At 41.8% G+C, this 21089-nt stretch overlaps 1 protein-coding gene across 5 annotated transcripts in view; it reads right to left on the bottom strand.

Annotated features, from left to right (window-relative positions):
• LOC140118691 (lethal(3)malignant brain tumor-like protein 3) overlaps positions 1–21089 on the bottom strand; it is a 58313-nt gene that overhangs the window by 31412 nt on the left and 5812 nt on the right. Inside the window, exons 1-4 of one of the 5 annotated variants that reach the window (XM_072136899.1) lie at positions 4381–4399; positions 1875–1977; positions 1606–1732; positions 1462–1519 (exon numbers count right to left, since the gene is read on the bottom strand). In XM_072136899.1, coding sequence (XP_071993000.1) covers positions 1462–1519; positions 1606–1732; positions 1875–1964 — 275 coding nt within the window. In that variant the 5' untranslated portion in view covers positions 1965–1977; positions 4381–4399. Of the gene's footprint in view, positions 1–1461; positions 1520–1605; positions 1980–3777; positions 3883–4380; positions 4400–21089 lie in introns of those variants that run through there. The other 4 variants (XM_072136896.1, XM_072136897.1, XM_072136898.1 and 1 more) reach the window with 4 other exon arrangements.

Here is a 21089-nt window from a genome sequence, read left to right as displayed (position 1 = left end):
GTGCTTAGAGTATCAGGGTACAGGATTTAGCTACACTGTCATTTAGCTTCAGTCAACAGTCAACATATAGTCAACACATAGAAAAAGAGAAATATAACCTATATTGCTATATCGCCCCATTCCCTGGGATCCAGATCCTATTTTGTTTGCAGAGCAGTTATTCCTGTGTCCTCTCCACTCTGCTGTAGAAGCATGACTGAACCAGGAAGTGCCTGTGTCTGTAGTGCTCTCTGCCTGCTACCCCTTCTCCTGCAGTGCAGGATAAGCTACCGGGCCAGCCATAGCAAGAAGATTTACAGTCGGATCCAGGGACAACCAAAATTGTAACCACAGGACTAATAGAGACAGGTTGGAATTATATCAGTGAAATTCTGTAGTTTTGTTGATAACAATGAATTAGAGAAAGTGTTATTTTGTTATCCTGAATATATTGAAGAATCTTCTCTCTGTGGGAATTCCCTTTAAGTTGAATTAAGTCAGTACTGGTACTGTATATTTTAGAATCATAGCTCCACACAAAAATTGTTTTGACCTTGTGACAATTGGATTTTCAAAATTTTGTGCGGTCATGGGAATAAGGATGATCAATAAAGCTTCATTATAGACGGAGCGATGTGCGCCGGGGTCGTCTTCCGGCCACATCGCTCCACCTGTAATAATAGTGCTCGAGCGGCCGTATCTATTCAGGGGCGGGCAGGAGCTTCCTGTCCGGACGGACGGAGGCTCCTGCCTGACTGCCGCGACTTGCCGGGGGCCTCAGCAGGAGCCGCTGGTGCTCCAAGGGGCCGGATAAAAACGGTCTGGGGACCACTGCTCTACATTTACACTTTTATTTACCTTCGGAACATTCTACTAGTATTTGACACATAGAAAAACCTTCTACCCTGGTAATCTAACCGCATTTTTTGCACATAGAAATTGGTGGATCATAAAGTTTCTGCTTAGAGAGTACCGCCCACACCCTGGAATTTTACACTGACCATCAATGAGTGATAATCTTATTGTCGTTTTCGCTCCTTAGTAAAATTGTAAAGTAAGGGGTTAAAAATGATCTTTAATATGTAAACATCACTAGATGTAGAAGTTCCCAACGTCCAGTAACTGATGTCCAGAGGTTTCTCACCTCCAATGGTCCACAAATGCTAACAGGAACCAAAGGTGGGTATACTTTATATGGAAGACAGGAGCAGAGTACAATTATTGCATTTCAGGGAGGTAAACAGTGGTAACATTAATGCCCCTAATTCACCCACTTAGTAGGGTTTCAATAACTCTCATGCCAGAATCAAAGCTGAAACATGCGATCGGAGGAGGTAGTGTGTAATTTTTCATGTTAGTATGTTTTTTTTTTTTTTAATTAATTTATTCCCTTAAGCAAAATTTTATTAGTGAGAAGATCATGCAGTTTCAAGGAGGCATGAATAAGTCATATTCATGAATGAACTGCAACCCCAAACTTACTCTTCAGCTACAGTTTCCTTTTTCTCCATATTAGATTTTTCTTCACTTTTTTTCATTTCTGGGAAATTTAAAGTAAGGAATCAAAGAATTATCATAAATACTCTCCTAAAGCTACTTTTACATATAAATATGACCACCCCATACCTTTTTCTAGGATTCTAGATGTGGATCTCTGCCCAGGTTTTCCTGTATCCTGGGTAATGGAGGTAGAGTCCAATGTCTTGTCAGAATCTGTAATGATCTCCAGGGTACCAAACTCACTAAGCCGGAACTAGAAGTATATACCAATTACGTGAAACAGGAATTTTATCAGAGGCATTATAAATACAGGAGGATGAGGAGAAGATTACTAGATAGGTGGTTTACGAGAAAGAAGGTTCACTGGCCAAAAAAAGGTTTAATAGGTTTCTGACCCGTATTTGACTTCCAGGGAGGGTAGCAATGCCGTTGCTCCAGTCCAGAGCATTCATCAAGTCAAAGTCTGAAGTAGATCCCTGAGACATCTCCCTTTACCACCTAAAGAGAAAAAAAATCTGTTATAGTAAAGTATATGTTTGGGCAAGTTTGTGAGGCAGATTTCTTCATGCACATGCTAAATCATTCTTATGAACTTGTGGATCCATTAATGACACTAATCTCCCAGCAGCAGATCCTGTAAAATAATGATGTCATATTGGTTTCAAAAGCTTTTTTTTTTTTTTGCCGATTTCCAGCACAGTCGATTTTTTTTTGTCTAGCACACAAAGTTTCCAAAAAATAATAAAAAAATTGTCAGCCCTCAATATAGCTCTGCACTTACCGAGGACTGGCCATCTTAGCATAAATAGGATAAGTAACCGAGGGGGATAATGGAATGATATTAGTATAAATAATAAAGCCTTGTCCTAAATACAGGCGGTCCCCTACTTAAGAACACTCGACTTACATACGACCCCAAGTTACAAACGGACCTCTGGATATTGGTAATTTATTGTACTTTAGTCCTAGGCTACAATGATCAGCTGTAACAGTTATCACAGGTGTCTGTAATGAAGCTTTAGTGTTAATCCTGATTCATATAACAGCCCAACATTTTTAAAATCCAATTGTCACAGAGACCAAAAAAGTTCTGGCTGGGATTACAATGATAAAATATATAGTTCCGACTTACATACAAATTCAACTTAAGAACAAACCTACAGACCCTATCTTGTATGTAACCCGGGGACTGCCTGTACAGTGTTCACTGCTCACTGTTTTTAAGTAAAAGAATGGAAGGAATAGTGTGTTCCTTTGTGGCGTTTTCTATGCGTTTTTAAACACTCATCCAAAACGTTTTTAAATGTGGAGAAAGCCGATTTTGTTTATTAGAAGAAATCGTAGTACTGTACTCCCATATCGCAGCATTTAATGAAACGCTTTATTTTCTGTGAGAAAAATCTTCTGTGCCCGGGCATAGAGAATTAGAGGGTTACCATACAAAATAATTAAACGCATATTAGTCAGTGACACAAGTTTTACATGTCTGTTGTAACTTATTTTTGTTTTGCAGGAATTGGGTCCATATTTCCAGTCATGTTTCATAAACAAATTAATAGTTGACCGACAGCTTCTGTGAGGCCATTTCAAACCGACAACCAAAATGGCTGCACTTCCTGCGCTCACTTTTACAATATGGCAACCAAAACCAAAAGTAAAATTGCCAAAGACTCTGCAATTAGGACAAACATTATGACTAATTTATTGTCTTTCAATAGAAAAACAATATATACATTTGGGGTAGAAATCCTCCTTCAAAAGCATAAGAAGAAGGGAACGTCTAGAAGCCTCATCCCAGCTGGAAATGCTACCAACAAACCATAGATATAGGACTTCCGGAATAGATAATTCTGCACATACACATTTAGAGTAGGTACAATCCCCTATATCCCTATACTGAACCCTCGGCAATAAACTTCCCATAACAGCCCCAATACGTTTACATAACCGCAGCGGTAAATATCTTGGGAGCTGCAGTGACCGCTAGCGCCCACTAGGGTGCGCAGACTCCCTCAGGTGAGAAGATGTAGCAGCGGAGTTCCAATAGTGAAATAGCGCTCGCCCGTACATTGCTGCACTCCCATAGGGGAGCACGGGGGGTCATTCTGCATCATGACACGTACAGGTATAACATCACACACTGCACGGAGTATATGCAGTGACTGCCGCTATGTGTAAGCTCTCCTGCTACGCTTTCCTACAGAAACAAGTCATTACTCTCAAGAAAACTCTCCAGCTGCCACCTGCGCCCACAATACAGTATTCTCCCATTTTCTGACTACAACGCAAAACTCCCCTTTCACTTTGCAGGGCATCACTCCTCACCACTCCTCTGTCCCAGAGCCGCCTCTTCCACCATAAGATGGCGTCAAGGGGCGGCCCTTGCCAGCACCCGCCTACCCGGCTCTTATTTCCAAGGCAACCACTGCGAAGCCCTCTGCTCCCCAATCAGCTGGGCCGCCCCCTTGTCTTTAGTAGAGGTGACGGCTCGGTGCTGACAGTGGGAGACGGCTGCTTCAGATTATTATTACATTATACTACACGATTTACTAAAGCCAACACCACCCAAACTTCCACTAGCTCTCTACTTCAATAGACTATAGCATGTTGTAGTGTTACTACCTCAGCAATCTTACTGAGACTAGATACATAGAGAAGAACTGCAGCTTTTTTCACCAAATACTGAAACATTTCTATTTTAGGATTTGCTGTTTTGACCATACAAATGGATGAGAGAGACCATGTGACTATGACATATCTCCCAACTTTGGGACTAGAGAAAGAGGGACAAAGTCCCTCCCCTAATCCCTAATCCATGCCTATGTTCCTCCCACAATCATAGTATAATATAACTTCCAAAGAGGACCTTTCACACCCTCACTTATATGGAGGTTATCATACCATTCTGTAGGGGCTGTTACACAGATTCAGGTTTCTTTCTAGCCCCCACGGTTGTGGAGATATCAGTCCCAGTATCTGACCATTGTATTCTGTGCTTGGTTAGAGAGGAGGAGCTAGGGGTGGAAGCATGTGTTATGCTATCTTCTCTCATACTGTCCAATCAGTGGCAGGATTATCAATGGTGAATAAAATATAACTTTTAATGGATATTTATTAAAATACAAATAAACTAAGTGTCTATGTGGACTGATGGATAACACTCCTAAACAGATTAACAGTCTAAAAACTGATTGAACCTAAACCCCTGGGTCCACCATATCCATAGGGAATACGTATTGAAACCAGATAATCGTAGTGGAATCTGTGGAAGTTGTCACAATAGGGATAGTACTGTATCCACATCTACCCTCCTCTTTTTCCGACAGTTATACGGTACCCTGTGCACCTCTAACTCATATGTACAGCTCCACTGTGTCAACTTCCACAGACTACTTACGGAGTCACCTGAAATACCATGTCCACTACAGTCACTGAACCCCTTCACTGGAGCGTACAGTCTGGAAGAACGGTGCTACTTTTTTTCACTATAACCTCCCCATTGGTGAGTCCATACCCTTTAGGGACCAGATTTTTTAATTTCTACTACCATTATCTGGTTTCGATACGTATTCTCTATGGATATGGTGGACCCAGGGGTTTAGGTTCAATCAGTTTTTAGACTGTTAGGCCCCTTCCACACTTGCGTTGCAGATAACGTCAGAGTTTGATCATGGTGCGATCAGGGTTTGGACTGTGAAAAACGCACATTTTGCATCAGAGTTCAGTCAGAGTTTGTTCAGTGTCTCAGTTTTTCACGCGCAATTTCAATGCAATTTCAAAGCGTTTTTCAAGCGCAGAAAATGCGTGTGAAATGGACTCAGGACTGAGCTCTATCTTTTCTATGGCAATTGATGCGTGAAAAACGCATTGCACTTGTAAGTGTCTCAGAGAGCAATGCGTTTTTGATGCATCTCCATAGACTTGTATGGTGCGTTTTTCACACGCGTGTAGAGCATGTCAAGATTTAAACGCGTGTTAAAAAAAATGTGCGTGTGTGCGTGAAAACAAATGCAAGTCCGAAAAGACCCATTGATTACAATGGGTCAGAGTGCAATGCAAGTTCTGCGCGTCAAAAGCATGCACAGAAAACGCGTGTGAAAAACGCAAGTGTGAAAGGGGCCTTAATCTGTTTAGGAGTGTTATCCATCAGTCCACATAGACACTTAGTTTATTTTTAATAAATATCCATTAAAAGTTATATTTTATTCACCATTTATAATCTTTACAATAATCAAGGTGAAATCGTACATTGGCATTAGCTTTCTTTGTAATTCCAATCAGTGGCAGGCAATATGCGATCTATCAATGCTCAACTAGATGCTGTGTATTGTCTTAACATTCTGCTAATCTTCGGTTAACCCCTTAGTGACGTGGCCTGAAAAGGCTCTAGTGACCGGGCATTTTTAGCTCTTAAAGGAAACCTGTCACCAGGAGACCCATTTTTAGCACTCCCCCAGTCCCCACAGAGCATAGAACATACACTGCCAAAGTGTTTTTGTATAAAAAATTGGTTTTACAGAAAAAAAGATATGTTATATTGTACCTTTCATTAGCATCTGCTGTGTGACTAGGCAGTTGCCTAATGGGAGGGGCTGGAAAGGAGCAGTTTCCCCCCACCCTTGGGAAACATGTGACCTTTTCAAATATAGGAATAACTCCCCTCACTCGGGATTGGCTGTAGAGGAGCAGGGGGTGTCGCTAAGCCAAGTGATGGGTGTTTTCATATATTTGAAAAGGTCACATGGAGTAGCTGTTCCCCAAGGGTGGGGGGAAACTGCTCCTTTCCAGCCCCTCCCATTTGGCAACTGCCTAGTCACACAGCACATGTTAATGAAAGGTACAATATAGCATATCTTTTTTTCTGTAAAACCAATTTTTAATACAAAAACAATTTGGCAGTGTATGTACTATGCTCTGTGGGGACTGGGGGAGTGCTAAAAATGGGTCTCCTGGTGACAGGTTCCCTTTAAGTGGCGGTTTAACATTTTTTGCATGCTACCTTAACATTTTTGCAGTGTTTTTTTTTTTTGGGACACATAGAGCTAGCTAAAACGTAATAAAAGTTTAACATTTTCTTTTTGTTTATAATCTTATTTGGAAAAGTGGGGAAAAAAGTATTTTTTGTATTTATAGTATTATTTTTGTTTTCAATTTTTAAATTTTAAAAAAATTTTAATTTTGCAAAAAATTCTAAAAATTATTCATTTTCAAAGTTGAAGTTTTTTTTGCTTTTCAGGCAGATAGTCATAGCAGCCAAGTAACTTTATAACTAACATTTTCCAAAAATCGCAAGAGGCACCGGCTCAGCTTTAAAGTGACTTTTAGAGGCCTAAATAGCAGTAAAACCCCGTTGCGAGGCACCAGGCGTAGTGGACCTGCTAGACCACCGCGGATGATGACATAAGCCAACAACTGGGAGCAGAGTCTAAGTGGCACCCGATTTTCACCAGAGCCTGTCGCAAAGCGGGTTGGACTTGCTCCACAGGCTTCGTCCACAGTGCCGGCCAAGGCGTAGTGCAAAGTCCTGAGGCAGAAGCTTGGTCGGAGACAAGCAGCACAGGATCGGAGTCAGGGATGTAGCGGTAGGTCATGACAGCACTGGAACGGTAGTCAACAAGGCAAGGAATACAGCTTTCTCTCAGGCATAGAGTAGGAAGGGGCTGGCCAGCTGCAACTATCGGCCTGTTGGCCCTTTAAATATTACAGAGCTAGTGTGCGCGTGCCCTAGGAGATGGGGACACGCACGCCGGAGCATGGTTACTGCGGAGACAGCCGCCGGAGCTAGGGAAGGTAAGTTAGCGTGCAGACTGGCTCCAGGGGCACAAGGAGGCACACAGGTGCGTCTGCGACCCAGGATATTGGTTCCAGATGCACGCGTGATAGTACCCCCCCTTCGGCCTCCCCCTCTTCCTGGACTGGAGGAACCTGTGTGAAAGAGCATGGTCCAGGATGTTGTCCTCAGACTCCCAAGACCTCTCCTCCGGGCCGAACCCCTTCCAGTCAACAAGATAAAATGGCTTCCCTCTGACCGTCTTCATATCCCAGAACTCTTTCACCTCGAAGACATCAGTAGCATCAGCTTCAGGAGCAGGAGAAGGTACTTGCCGAGAGAATTGATTCAGGTTGACAGGTTTCAGAAAGGAGATGTGTAAGGAATTCGGGATGCGAATGGTGGGAGGAAGACAGAAATTCCTGACTCAGGAAATGATGACCCAGTTTGTAACTGGGGATCTTCAGCCGTACATACCTGGGGAACAGCCACACTGTCTCCTGGAGAGAAGAAGGGAGTAGACCTGCGTTTTTGACTGACGAGTTTGTTCTCAGATGGATTTAAAGGAGATCTACCACCAGAATGAAAGATTGTAAACCAAGCACACTATCATACCGGTGTGTGCCCCCTATGGAAGGATATGTTCTCCTTTTATCTTCTAATACCCTGGTTTTCAAGAAAAAAAGGCTTTAAAAAATATGCAAGTGAACCTTAGGGGCTCCAGGCTCTATAAAGACGTTTGGAGCCTGACACACCTGTACGTCAGTGTGGTTGGTTCACAATTCTTCATTCTTGTGGTAGATGTCCTTTAAGGTCTTAAAGGAAGAAGTGGCACTGGCAGACTCAGAGTCCAGGGAGTTGTAGGAGAATTCTACCCATTGGAGCAGAGTGGACCAGTTGTCCTGTCGGGTGGAGACAAAATGGCAAAGATAGCAGCCAGGGGTCTGATTAACCTCTTAACTTGTCCATTTGACTGAGGATGATATGCGGTAGAAAAGTCCAAATTCACTTGAAGTTGGCTGCACAGAGAACACCAGAACCGGGAAACGAACCATGAAGCCGGAAGATGTGGTTGAAGAACAAGCTGGCAAGGCGTGGAGCTGAAAGCAGACCTGGCAGAGGGACAAAGTGTGACATCTTGGAGAACCAGTCGGTTACCACCCAGATGACAGTATTACCCAAGAAAGATGGAAGATCGTGATAAAGTCCATTGCCTTGTGAGTCCACGGGCAGCTGGGTATCGGTAACGGCAGAAGAACACCAACTGGTTTAAGACAAGATGGCTTGTTTCGGGCACAGGAAGTGCAGGAGCCCACATCCCATACATCCTTGACCAGATCTGGCCACCAGTAAAAACAGGAAATGAGGGCGATAAAACGTTGCACACCAGGGCACCGAGAACCGGTTCTTCCCCAATTATATCTAAGGCACAAGAGAGGGCATCAGCCTTAATATTCTTCTCTGCAGGACGAAAGTGTATCAAAGTTGAAGTGGGTGAAGAAAAGGGACCAACAAGTCTGTCGATAAAGGAGATTCTTGTGGTCTGTGTAGATACAGACTGGACGACAAGCTCCCTCCAGAAGATAACGCCATTCTTCCAAAGCTAGCTATATGGCCAGAAGCTCCCGATCACCTATGGAATAATTGCTCTCTACGGCAGAGAAGGTCTTGGAGAAGAAGCCACAAGTGAGGGCCCTTTCTGAGTGAGAACGGCTCCAGCACCAACCAATGAGGAGTCTACCTCTAGCATGAACGGTCTCTCTAAGTGAGAATGGAGGCAGAGACAAACGCAGACTTCAGCTTGGAGAAAGCTTGCTCAGCCGCCGGAGGCCAGAGTTTTGGATTAGCATTTTTCTTAGTCAGCACCACAATGGGAGACACAAGAGAGGAGAAATGCAGTATTAACTGCCGATAGTAGCTAGCGAAGCCCTGGAACCTCTGGACCTCTGGAACCTCTAGTCCAGTGGTGGCGAACCTATGGCACGGGTGCCAGAGGTGGCACTCAGAGCCATTTCTGTGGGCACTCAGGACAGAGTTCACCAGACAGGAACAAATCCACTGAATCTTCCTGCAGTCCCAGGCAACTTAAGAGATGCTGCTCTCAGCGCTATTTTAAAGCGACACTTCATTGGCCATTTGGAACTGCGGGAAAAGTGAAAAAGTTTGGACAGAGGTGCATTATCTTTGGAGGTCCTCCTGCTGGACCCTTCATTCTTCCTCTACAGAAAGGCCCTGGAAAGAAGCTACAATGACAGTCTGAATTTCAACTGTATTGGTGGCCTCAGGGGGCCGATGCAATTGCAAGATGTGTAAAAACGGTAGCAATAAGTAGCAATAATTTACTGCATAAAATTCCCTGTTGGCACTTCATGGTGAATAAGTGGATTTTAGTTGTCGCTTTGGCACTCGGTCTGTAAAAGGTTCGCCATCACTGCTCTAGTCCTACTGGCTGAGGCCACTGAAGTACCGCCAATAACTATTTACCAGGGGCACTATAGTACCGCAGATTCTATTTGCTCTATTCCAAAAAATGTTTGGCTACATTGGAGATTGTTTTATTCTTCTCAGTCATATTCTCTTCATTCTTGTTTTTTTTTAAATGTTGATATCAGCCAGATGTTCCAGATATCTCTTTTTTAGTTGTCTGATAGTACTTCCCAGTTTTTATTGCACAGTTTACATTTTAAACCACAAAAGTACTTTTGCCTTGTTTTTCAATATGCTGTTTTTTCTTATGTAGTATAACGTTTCTACCCTTTTTGTCTACTATTTTTTAGCCCTATTTAGCATCCAGTTGGGGTAGCCTCTTGCTTCGAAACAGGAAGGCTTTGAAACAGAAGCTCACCAAATAAAACAGGGACTGGAAGCAGGAGGCTATCCCAAGTGGATGCTAAATAGGGTTAAAAAATAAAAGGCCTCACAAAAAAAATAAAAAATTCTGTGCGCTAAAAATACTGACTTGGTCTGACAAGTCAACCCCTCCCATGTACTTCTTATAATCCAATATGCAAGTAGGTTTAAAGGTTTCTGTACTGGTACTGGGACAGTGGTGCTGATGTGCCCATGTATTGTTTTTAATACAAGGAACTCTCTCTTGTCCTTGTTCTGCATAGTGCTTGGCTCTGATGCCTTCTAAGTTTTTCCCTAAGCAGCAACCACGGGAGACCTCTCTGATTTCTTCTAACCGTGATGCATGCTGCAGTATTTCTGAAAGCGAGTAGCACTTGTTTAAAAATTGTCAAGGTAGAGGTGGTAGCCCTGGTCCATTTGTGGGTGCACAAATTCCTAAACTACTTTTGCAGTAATACCCAGGAAGGGGGGCATTTTAGGGGCTTTATTCTGAAGTCATTCTCTTCCTATACCCTGAACTTGTATGTACTCTTGCACAGCTTATACATCTTTACACTATACCTTGCCCTTTTATGAAGTCATCCTTAAAATGATACCATGTCGGGGCATGGCCAAGCAGAAAATGGTGGACGCAGGTTGCTAGAACTCTGCTGCAAAAATCTTATTATATTCCTGGAGCACGTACTCGCAAGCACATACCCTAATGAGAGGATGTGTTAGTCCCCGGGGAACAAAGCAGAGCAGAACCACACACCTCTGGAGCACCAATGAACAGACACCTGAAGTCAGTGGACAGGCTATTTGTTTACATGGGGCACGTACTGGAGAGATTGCAGCGCTGGAGTCCTGGGAGGGACCACGGAGGTAAGTACATGTATATTTCTTTTAACCCGCCCCATCCTGGCCCACCAAGAGCTTTTTAAAATTCCCTTGGACAACCTCTTCAAAGTCTATTCTATGACGATTATTTCCTGTAAAGGGCAGTACGGCTGTATATGGGGGATGGAGGAAAGATGGCGAGACGGCACAATGGCAGAATCATTTAAATTGTTTGTCCTGGAATATCTGGGGCTTAGGAAACACGAAGAATAAAATGGGCCATATTTGAGTATATAAAATTCCATTCAGCTACAGTCATCGGGTTACAAGAGACCCATTTGTCAAGGATACTGTTTCTCTGGTCCATAGAGCATGGGTTAGCTACAGTTACCATGCATTTCATACTACATACTCGAGGGGGGAGACTTTGTTGATTACCAATTCAGTGCCTTTTATGTGTGATTCCTTGTTTTCTGATCCAGAGGGGCTTTATGTGGTACTGCACTGTCACATATTCCGGTAGGAATGTGTTTTTGTAGTGGTCTACATCCTGCCCCCATATTCTAGTTTATACTGTGGTAATTAGCAGCGCTGCCTGATGTACCTTGGATAATTAATATGGTGCTATGTGAGGGGATGGGAGGGTGATGTACACATTTTTCATGATTTTGTCTCATGACTAAATACTCACCAAAATGATATGCGCTTCACTCCAGAAATGCATTAAAATACCATAAATTTCCTTGATCTGACTTTTACCAAGGATGTATTTGACAAATTACATACTACAATATATTGTAACAAGACTGCTACCAATAACCTATAAAGGGGGATTCCGGTTGGCCAATATTGAACCCCTTCCCGACATTTGACGTAATAGTATTGCATGGCTGAAGGTGCGTTCCCTCATTTTGCAGTATTATTGCATCAAGCTTCCGCCGCTGGCTCCTAAATGGAGCCGGCGCCAGAAGCTGCAGGTGTCGGCTGTATATTATAGGCGGCACCTGTTTCTAACACCCGCAATCAGAAATTCCTACGATCGCGGTTGTTAACCCCTTATACGACATGGTCATGCACACGCTTGCCGGTGATGTCCGCTTCTTCGATCGTAGCCTCGGGGCCTGCCAGTGTCCCAGGGCTGCGAGATCCTCTCCTGGAGCAGGATCCGGCTGTAACAGCTCAGTGTGTTACATAACACAGTGTAATACATCTTTATTAATAATAATAATAATAATAATCTTTATTTATATAGTGCCACCAAATTCCGTAGCACTTTACAAATCATAGGAGACATATACAAATATAATATTACATTACATTAGTACAAACAGTCATATAGAACATTAGGAGTGAGGGCACTGTATTATATGAATGACGGCTTGAACAAGCGATCAAAGCATCGCTTTTTCAAGCCAACCTGTTAAAAAATAAAATTTAAAAGTGCCCTAAACACTAACATTCCCTATACACATCTAATAAAGTTAAAAAAAAACCCTACAAAATCACCAAATAAACCCCTACATATTTGGTATCGCCGTGTCTGTAAAAATCTGTACAATAACATTATTGGACCCGCTCGGTGAACGCCTTAAAAACAAAACCCGAAAAACTCGCCAAAAATATAAATTTTTCATAAAATCCTTTCACAAAAATGTTCCAAAAGTGATTTAAAAAGTTATGTGCGCCAAAATGGTACCACTGAAAAGGACTACTCAACACGTAAAAAATAAGCCCTAAACTAGCTTTGTCAACCAAGAAATATTAAAGTTATATCTCTGAAAAGATGGCGATACAAAAACAATTAAACGGTTAACAAACTTCATAAAAGTTGTTTTATGTACGTTGAGGGTGTAGTTTCTATAATGGGGTAATTTATTTGGTTTTACTTTTATTTAGGCCTCTTTAAGTCCCTCAATAGCAGGATTTTGTGTTTTTTAATGAAAATGTGAAAAATCGCACCTAATGTTCAAAGCCCCATAACATCCTACAAAAATAAGAGTATGCATAAAAAACCATGTCCACATAAAGTAGACATCCGGTGAATGTTAGTTATTACGTTTTTTGCGGTTATGACTATGTGTAGAAAAAGTAGAACATTTTGAATTTCGAAAATCAAGAATTTTCCAAATTTTCACCAAACATCTGATTTTCTCATAAATGCAATAGATACCACCAAAATTTCTCAACTAACATGAAGCACAAAATGTCAAGAGAAAACTATTTCAAAATCACTTTGATATGTTAAAGCGTTCCAAAGTTATAACCACTTATAGTGACAAATGTCAGATTTGAAAAAATGGGCAGTGTCAGGAAGGTGAAAAGTAGCTTCGGCATTAAGGGGTTAAAGGCGAAAAAATAGCTTGAGCATAGATGCTTTTGAGGGAGAATGTATAAACCTATATTCTAGGTTTAGAAATAAAGGATATCCAAAAAGAATGTTACATAAAGCATTCAGGAGAGCAAAGAGCGAAAACAGACATAGTGGCACATTTACTAAAGGCTTTGCGCCAGTTTTCTGTCAGACTTTGCATGTTCTTTTTGGTGAAAACTGCTTGCACAGGTACTATTGTGTCGCACACAACCTATCTGTGGCACAGCTGCGCTAGCCTCCACGCGGCACAAATAAGTGGGCGTTTTGGCGCTCAGATGGATCAAGTCTGTTGCACGCCCTATGTTAAAGGTGCACCACAAAAAAGTTAGTGAACTCTGTTGGGCCAGTGCAGGGAAGCGACAGATTCATAATTTCTGGCGCACGTTTTTAATGAATCTGACTTTTTTAGTAAATGTGCTCCATAGTCTCCTTCTGGTTAAGGGACAATTACAGCAAAAATAGAAAGATTTGTGAGTTGCATTGGTACCTTCAATACATATAGCAAAGAGATTATGAACATCATGTGTGACTTTAAGCCACTTATCAGAGATGACAGTGACCTACAAAATGCAGTTACTCCAAGCATAACCGACCACAGAGGCAAGAACCTCAAAGATCTTCTGGTACACAGTCATCTCACAGACAAAATTAGTAGTGGGGTTTCCTGGCTTCAGAGTGACTTAAAGGGGTCATTCCCTTGTGAATCCTGTACATTTTGTAAATATATATCTCAGAATTTTTTTTTTAGTGGATGGCAAGTCCTATGAGATCAGGAAATGTATTAACAGGTTAACTGCTGCGATCAGTGTCAGCACCGACCACAGCAGTGACAGGCGGGTGTTGGCTGTTTTATACAGCCATTACCCGGTGTGTATGGAGAAAGCTCAGCTCGTGAGATCTCTCCATATTCCTTTTGCCACACGAGGACGATATTTAACACATAAGCAAACTAACAATACTTACCATCTTAAGGGTGGGAAAACTCTGTGCCGTTGTGGAGGTTATGGAAAAAAAATTACTAGTAAAAGTAATCTTCATCTTTTTCAAACACCTCGACAACGGTACTTGACAGGAGATATAACAAAGGAGTGGTAACTAGGGCGGGACAACTGCCAAGAGCACTTTCCTCCCAAAAGAGAGATCGGAAGAACTAATATCCAACTTATAAAGACAGAAGAATGTCAAGGGATTCTTCCAGGCGGCTGCCTTGCAGATCTGTTCTACTGATGCAGAGGCTCTTTCTGCCCAAGAAGTTGAGACTGCTCTTGTTGAAGGAGCTTGCAGGTTTTTAGGTGGTGATAATCCTTGGAACTGGTAACAGTCTGAAATAGCATTTTTTTTATCCATCTAGAAATGGTAGCTTTACCGGCTTTATTTTTCCCCTGAAATTGGATAAGTAAATGATCTGATTTCTGGAAATCCTCTGTAGCAATGGACACATCTTCTCACATCCAAATTATGGAAATCTTTTTCTCTCTGAGATTTTGCATCTTGGCAAAAAGACGGAAGAACAATGGATTGTTATCTAAGAAACCCTGAGACCACTTTCGGTAAAAACATGGCATGATGACTGAGAATAATTCTGTATCCTCTCAGAGGCTTTCAAAAACCTTTTGACCTGGCCATTCCTGGTGAGTCCCGTCAGCATGGGTTTATGAGAGATCGGTCCTGTCAGACTAATCTGATTGGTTTCTATGAGGAGGTACGTTCAAGACTGGATCTGGGGGACGCTGTGGATGTTGTATATCTGGACTTTTCAAAGGCATTTGACACCGTGCCACATAAAAGGTTGGTATATAAAATGAGACTGCTGGGAATAGGGGAAAATCTGTGTATTTGGGTAAGTAATTGGCTTAGTGATAGAAAACAGAGGGTCGTCATTAATGTCACATTCTCAGATTGGGTTGACGTTACCAGGGGAGTGCCACAGGGGTCAGTATTGGGGCCAGTCAAGTTTCACCATTTGCAGATTATACTAAGCTGTGTAAAGTAATAAATACTGAGGTAGATAGTTTAGCATTACAGAGGGATTTGTGGAAGCTTGAGGAGTGGGCAGAGAAATGGTTGATGAGGTTTAATGTAGATAAATGTAAAGTTATGCACTTGGGCCAGGGAAACAAAAAGTATAATTATGTTCTAAACAGTCAATTACTTGGTAAAACTGGAGCTGAAAAGGACATGGGGGTATTGGTGGATGGTAAACTTAATTTTAGTGACCAGAGCCAGGCGGCTGCTGCTAAAGCAAATACAATTATGGGATGTATCAAGAGAGGAATAGATTCTCATGATAAAGTCATAGTTTTGCCCTTATACAAATCCCTGGTCAGACCACACATGGAATATTGTGTACAGTTTTGGGCACTAGTGTATAAAAAGGATATAGTAGAGTTGGAACTGATGCAGAGGAGAGCAACCAGGATTATTAGGGGAATGGGGGGATTAGAATACACTGACAGATTACAAAATTTGGGATTATTCAGTTTAGAAAAAAGACGACTGAGGGGAGACCTCATTACAATGTACAAATACCTGAACGGACAGTACAAGGATCTCTCCAAAGATCTTTTTATACCTAGGCCTGTGACCAGGACAAGGGGGCATTCTCTGCGCCTGGAGGAGAGGCGATTTTACCATCAACATAGACAAAGGTTCTTTACTGTAAGAACAGTGAGACTGTGGAACTCTCTGCCGCAGGAGGTTGTTATGGCGGACTCTATGTACATGTTCAAGAGAGGCCTGGATGCCTTTTTGGAGAGAAAAAAATCACGGGTTATGGGGATAAAACATTTATTTAATTCTTAAAGGTTGGACTTGATGGACTTGTGTCTTTTTCCAGCCTTATATACTATGATACTATGATCTAGGAAGGCACTGAGAGTTGAGACTTGTACTTTTAAAGTGCTAGTTCTGAGGCCCTTCTCTAACCCTTTTTGCAGAAAGTCCAGAATGTTACAAACATTTGGGGATTTATGGAGATCCTTCTTCTTTAACTCCTTAAGGACGCAGCCTGTTTGCATGTTAAGGCTCGGTCCTTTTTTTTAGAAATTTGACCAGTGTCTCTTCCTGTGGTAATAACTTTTTAACAATTTAAGATATCCCTGTGATTTTGAGACTGTTTTCTCGTGAGACATTCTAGTTTATGTTGGTAGTATCATTTCGGTGAACTGTTCCTTTTTTGGGGGGTAAAAATTAAAAAATTTAGGAAAAATTTGAAAAAAATTACAATTTTCAAAATTTCAAATGTTCTACTTTTTAGACAAAAAATCACACCACAATTTTTTTTGGGTAGAAACCTTTTGAACATTCACTGAAGCTGGATATCGATTGTTGGCCTCTCTACTTTTTGAAAAATTCACTGAGAGTGGGGGAATAGAGAGAATCAAAGGTATAAAATATGACTTTTAATAGATATGCACTAAAAGAATAACATGAATGTGTTGAGGTGATCGACCTTCACCACAAATAGGTATTTTTTTATATTTTATTTAAAAAAAGTATCAACACAACTGGCCCCAGTTCAAAACCTATTGAGGTTGACTTAGACTGAGACCAGAGAAAGCAGCGGGGGTATAGGCCACTGAATATTACCATAAGCCCTGCATATAGCGGATGTCGGGCAAATATGGCAGAGCCACCCCTCTCACAGATGGTTCGATAAAATGCGGACAGCTAAAGATTAGCACCAGTATGCTAGCCGTATATTTGGCCTGACCTGGAGTAAACTTAAAATGTATCGGAGGCTATCTGCTCGTGTCAATTAGTGGATAGGGGACTGCTAACTGGAGTAAAGGTAACTCCTAGCTGCTCGACCCCTACAGCTGTCAAATATTCGCTATCCTGAGCTAGCAATGATAACAATGTTATCAATGCGGGGAAACGCTATGCGAATGTGTACCATCACACAATATGTGTATATCTCTCTATAATATATCTGATCCCTGATGAATGTTAGTGAATGTCAATGATAACAATGTTATTAATGCGGGGACACGCTATGCGAATGTGTACCATCACACAATATGTGTATATCTCTCTATAATATATCTGATCCCTGATGAATGTTAGTGAGTCAGGAAACGCGTTGGGTCCTAGTATCATAGGAGTGCTAGCTCAGGATAGCGAATATTTGACAGCTGTAGGGGTCGAGCAGCTAGGAGTTACCTTTACTCCAGTGAGACCTATTAGCAGTCCCCTATCCACTAATTGACACGAGCAGATAGCCTCCGACACATTTTAAGTTTACTCCAGGTCAGGCCAAATATACGGCTAGAATACTGGTGCTAATCTTTAGCTGTCCGCATTTTATCGAACCATCTGTGAGAGGGGTGGCTCTGCCATATTTGCCCGACATCCGCTATATGCAGGGCTTATGGTAATATTCAGTAGCCTATACCCCCGCTGCTTTCTCTGGTCTCAGTCTAAGTCAACCTCAATAGGTTTTGAACTGGGGCCAGTTGTGTTGATACTTTTTTTAAATAAAATATAAAAAAAATACCTATTTGTGGTGAAGGTCGATCACCTCAACACATTCATGTTATTCTTTTAGTGCATATCTATTAAAAGTCATATTTTATACCTTTGATTCTCTCTATTCCCCCACTCTCGTAGAAACCTTTTGCCAATGGTCTTCTTTTTATTTCCATAATTTCTTTTACGTTTCCATTTTTTTTATGGATGTGAGAAGGTTTCAAGTTTTGGTAGCAACTTCTCAGATTTTTTTGAAATTTGAAAAAAAAAATTTAGTTTGGAAGTGCTCTATAAAGACTTATGTACTATATACCCCCACAAGTAACACCATTTTATGAACCTAACATCTCAACCTATTGAAATCAGCATTTGAGAAGTCTATTAACCCTTTAAATATTTTTCTGGAAGCATACGAAAAAATGGATTGGAAATTTCAAAATTTCAATTTTTGATTATGATTTTTCTCATTTAGCCCTAAAATGCTAAAATGGACACATTCAGAAGGAAGTTGTGGCAAATATACATCCAAAAATTTTGCCCTGCTTCTTCCGAGTACGACAATACCAGATATGTGGATGTCAATTGCTGTTTCGTCGCACAGCGATGTCCAGAACAGAGTTAGTTCTATTGGGTTTTTGGAAGGCCAATTTGGCTTCAAATATTTTGTGGTGCCACAGTGTACTTGAAGAGCCCCTGAAGAAACAGTACAGTAAAAAACCCCCAAAGATGTCACCATTTCGGAGACTAGACCCCTCAAAGAATTCATCTGGGGTTGTGGTGAGAATTTTAACCCCCAACATGCAGGTCAAAATTGAATGCAAAGTAAATGGTGCATAGTAAAAATTGAATTTTTATAGCAAAAATGTCATTTTAGTGCCTAATATACTGTGCCCAACCCATGGCAATTTAGAGAAACACCCCAAAAATCATTCTGCTGGTTGTCCTGAGTACGGCAGTATCACACATGTGCCAATAATTGACAGGCTGGGCACACGGCAGGCCTGAGAAAGGAAGGAGCAACATTTTGATTTTTCAGCTCCGTTTTTACACGTTTGAATTTGGAGTGCCATGTCATGTTTGCAGGGCCCGTGAGGTGCCAGTGCAATAGAAACCCCCAAGAAATTATACCATTTTGGAAACTAGACCCCTCAAAGAATTCATCTGGGGTTGTGGTGAGAATTTTAACCCCCAACATGCAGGTCAAAATTGAATGCAAAGTAAATGGTGCATAGTAAAAATTGCGTTTTTATAGCAAAAATGTCATTTTAGTGCCTAATATACTGTGCCCAACCCATGGCAATTTAGACAAACAGCCAAAAAATCATTCTGCGGGTTGTCCTGAGTACGGCAATATCACACATGTGCAAATAATTGCCAGGCTGGGCACACGGCATGCCTGAGAAGGGAAGGAGCAACATTTTGATTTTTCAGCTCCGTTTTTACACGTTTGGATTTGGAGTGCCATGTCATGTTTGCAGGGCCCGTGAGGTGCCAGTGCAATAGAAACCCCCAAGAAATTATACCATTTTGGAAACTAGACCCCTCAAAGAATTCATCTGGGGTTGTGGTGAGAATTTTAACCCCCAACATTCAGGTCAAAATTGAATGCAAATAAATGGTGCATAGTAAAAATTGCGTTTTTATAGCAAAAATGTAATTTTAGTGCCTAATATACTGTGCCCAACCCATGGCAATTTAGACAAACACCCCAAAAATCATTCTGCGGGTTGTCCTGAGTATGGCAGTATCACACATGTGCCAATAATTGACAGGCTGGGCACACGACAGGCCTGAGAAGGGAAGGAGCAACATTTTGATTTTTCAGCTCCGTTTTTACACGTTTGGATTTGGAGTGCCATGTCATGTTTGCAGGGCCCTTGAGGTGCCAGTGCAATAGAAACCCCCAAGAAATTATACCATTTTGGAAACTAGACCCCTCAAAGAATTCATCTGGGGTTGTGGTGAGAATTTTAACCCCCAACATGCAGGTCAAAATTGAATGCAAAGTAAATGGTGCATAGTAAAAATTGCGTTTTTATAGCAAAAATGTCATTTTAGTGCCTAATATACTGTGCCCAACCCATGGCAATTTAGACAAACACCCCAAAAATCATTCTGCGGGTTGTCCTGAGTACGGCAGTATCACACATGTGCCAATAATTGACAGGCTGGGCACACGGCAGGCCTGAGAAGGGAAGGAGCAACATTTTGATTTTTCAGCTCCGTTTTTACACGTTTGGATTTGGAGTGCCATGTCATGTTTGCAGGGCCCGTGAGGTGCCAGTGCAATAGAAACCCCCAAGAAATTATACCATTTTGGAAACTAGACCCCTCAAAGAATTCATCTGGGGTTGTGGTGAGAATTTTAACCCCCAACATGCAGGTCAAAATTGAATGCAAATAAATGGTGCATAGTAAAAATTGCGTTTTTCTTGCAAAAATTTCATTTTAGTGCCTAATATACTGTGCCCAACCCATGGCAATTTAGACAAACACCCCAAAAATCATTCTGCGGGTTGTCCTGAGTACGGCAATATCACACATGTGCCAATAATTGACAGGCTGGGCACACAGCAGGGCTGAGAAGGGACAAGCAAAATTTAGCTTTTGGAGCACCCTTTTCATTAGACTGGTGTTGGGGTGCCCCTGAGGTACCAGTGCATTAGAAGCCCCCGAGGAGTGACCCCATTTTAGGAAAGGGCACCCCTCAAAGTATTGTTCTAGGGTTGTATGAGCATTTTAACCCCTAAGATGCTGGCCCAAATGTAATACAAAGTGAATGGGTCAGTGTAAAAATTGCATTGTTTTTTTCAAATGTGTCATTGTAGTGACAAATGAAATCAGCCTAACTCATGCCACTGTGGATAAACACCCAAAAAATCATTCTGCAGATTATTACGGGTATGGCAATACCCCATGTGTGGCAATAGGCTACAAGATGGAGACACGGCAGGGCTCGGAAGAGACTGGTATTTGGAGCACAGACATTTAATTTGTTTTTTACATCATAAAACAATTGTAGATGCCCTTAGGGATCAGAACAGTAGAAACCCCTGAAAACTGAACCTATTTGAAAACTACACCCCTCCATGAATAAATCTAGGAGTGTAGTGAGCATTTTAACCCCACAGGTGGACCCCAAGGATGATGCATAATGGATAGAGCATAGTACAAATTATCCATTATGACATCTTGTGCCCAGCTCCTGCCACGGGAGACAAACACCCCAAAAATCATGATGTGGGTCCTCCCGGGTACGGCAATACCCCACATGTGGCTGGGCACACGGTATAGCTCAGCAGGGAAGGTGCGGCATGCGGCATGATGTATAAG

Source organism: Engystomops pustulosus, chromosome 2 (assembly GCF_040894005.1).
Source record: "Engystomops pustulosus chromosome 2, aEngPut4.maternal, whole genome shotgun sequence".
In the NCBI taxonomy this organism is placed as follows: Eukaryota; Metazoa; Chordata; class Amphibia; order Anura; family Leptodactylidae; genus Engystomops; species Engystomops pustulosus.
The sequence above is the reverse complement of the archived record's forward strand: the minus strand, read 5'-3'. Positions and strand labels throughout refer to the sequence as shown.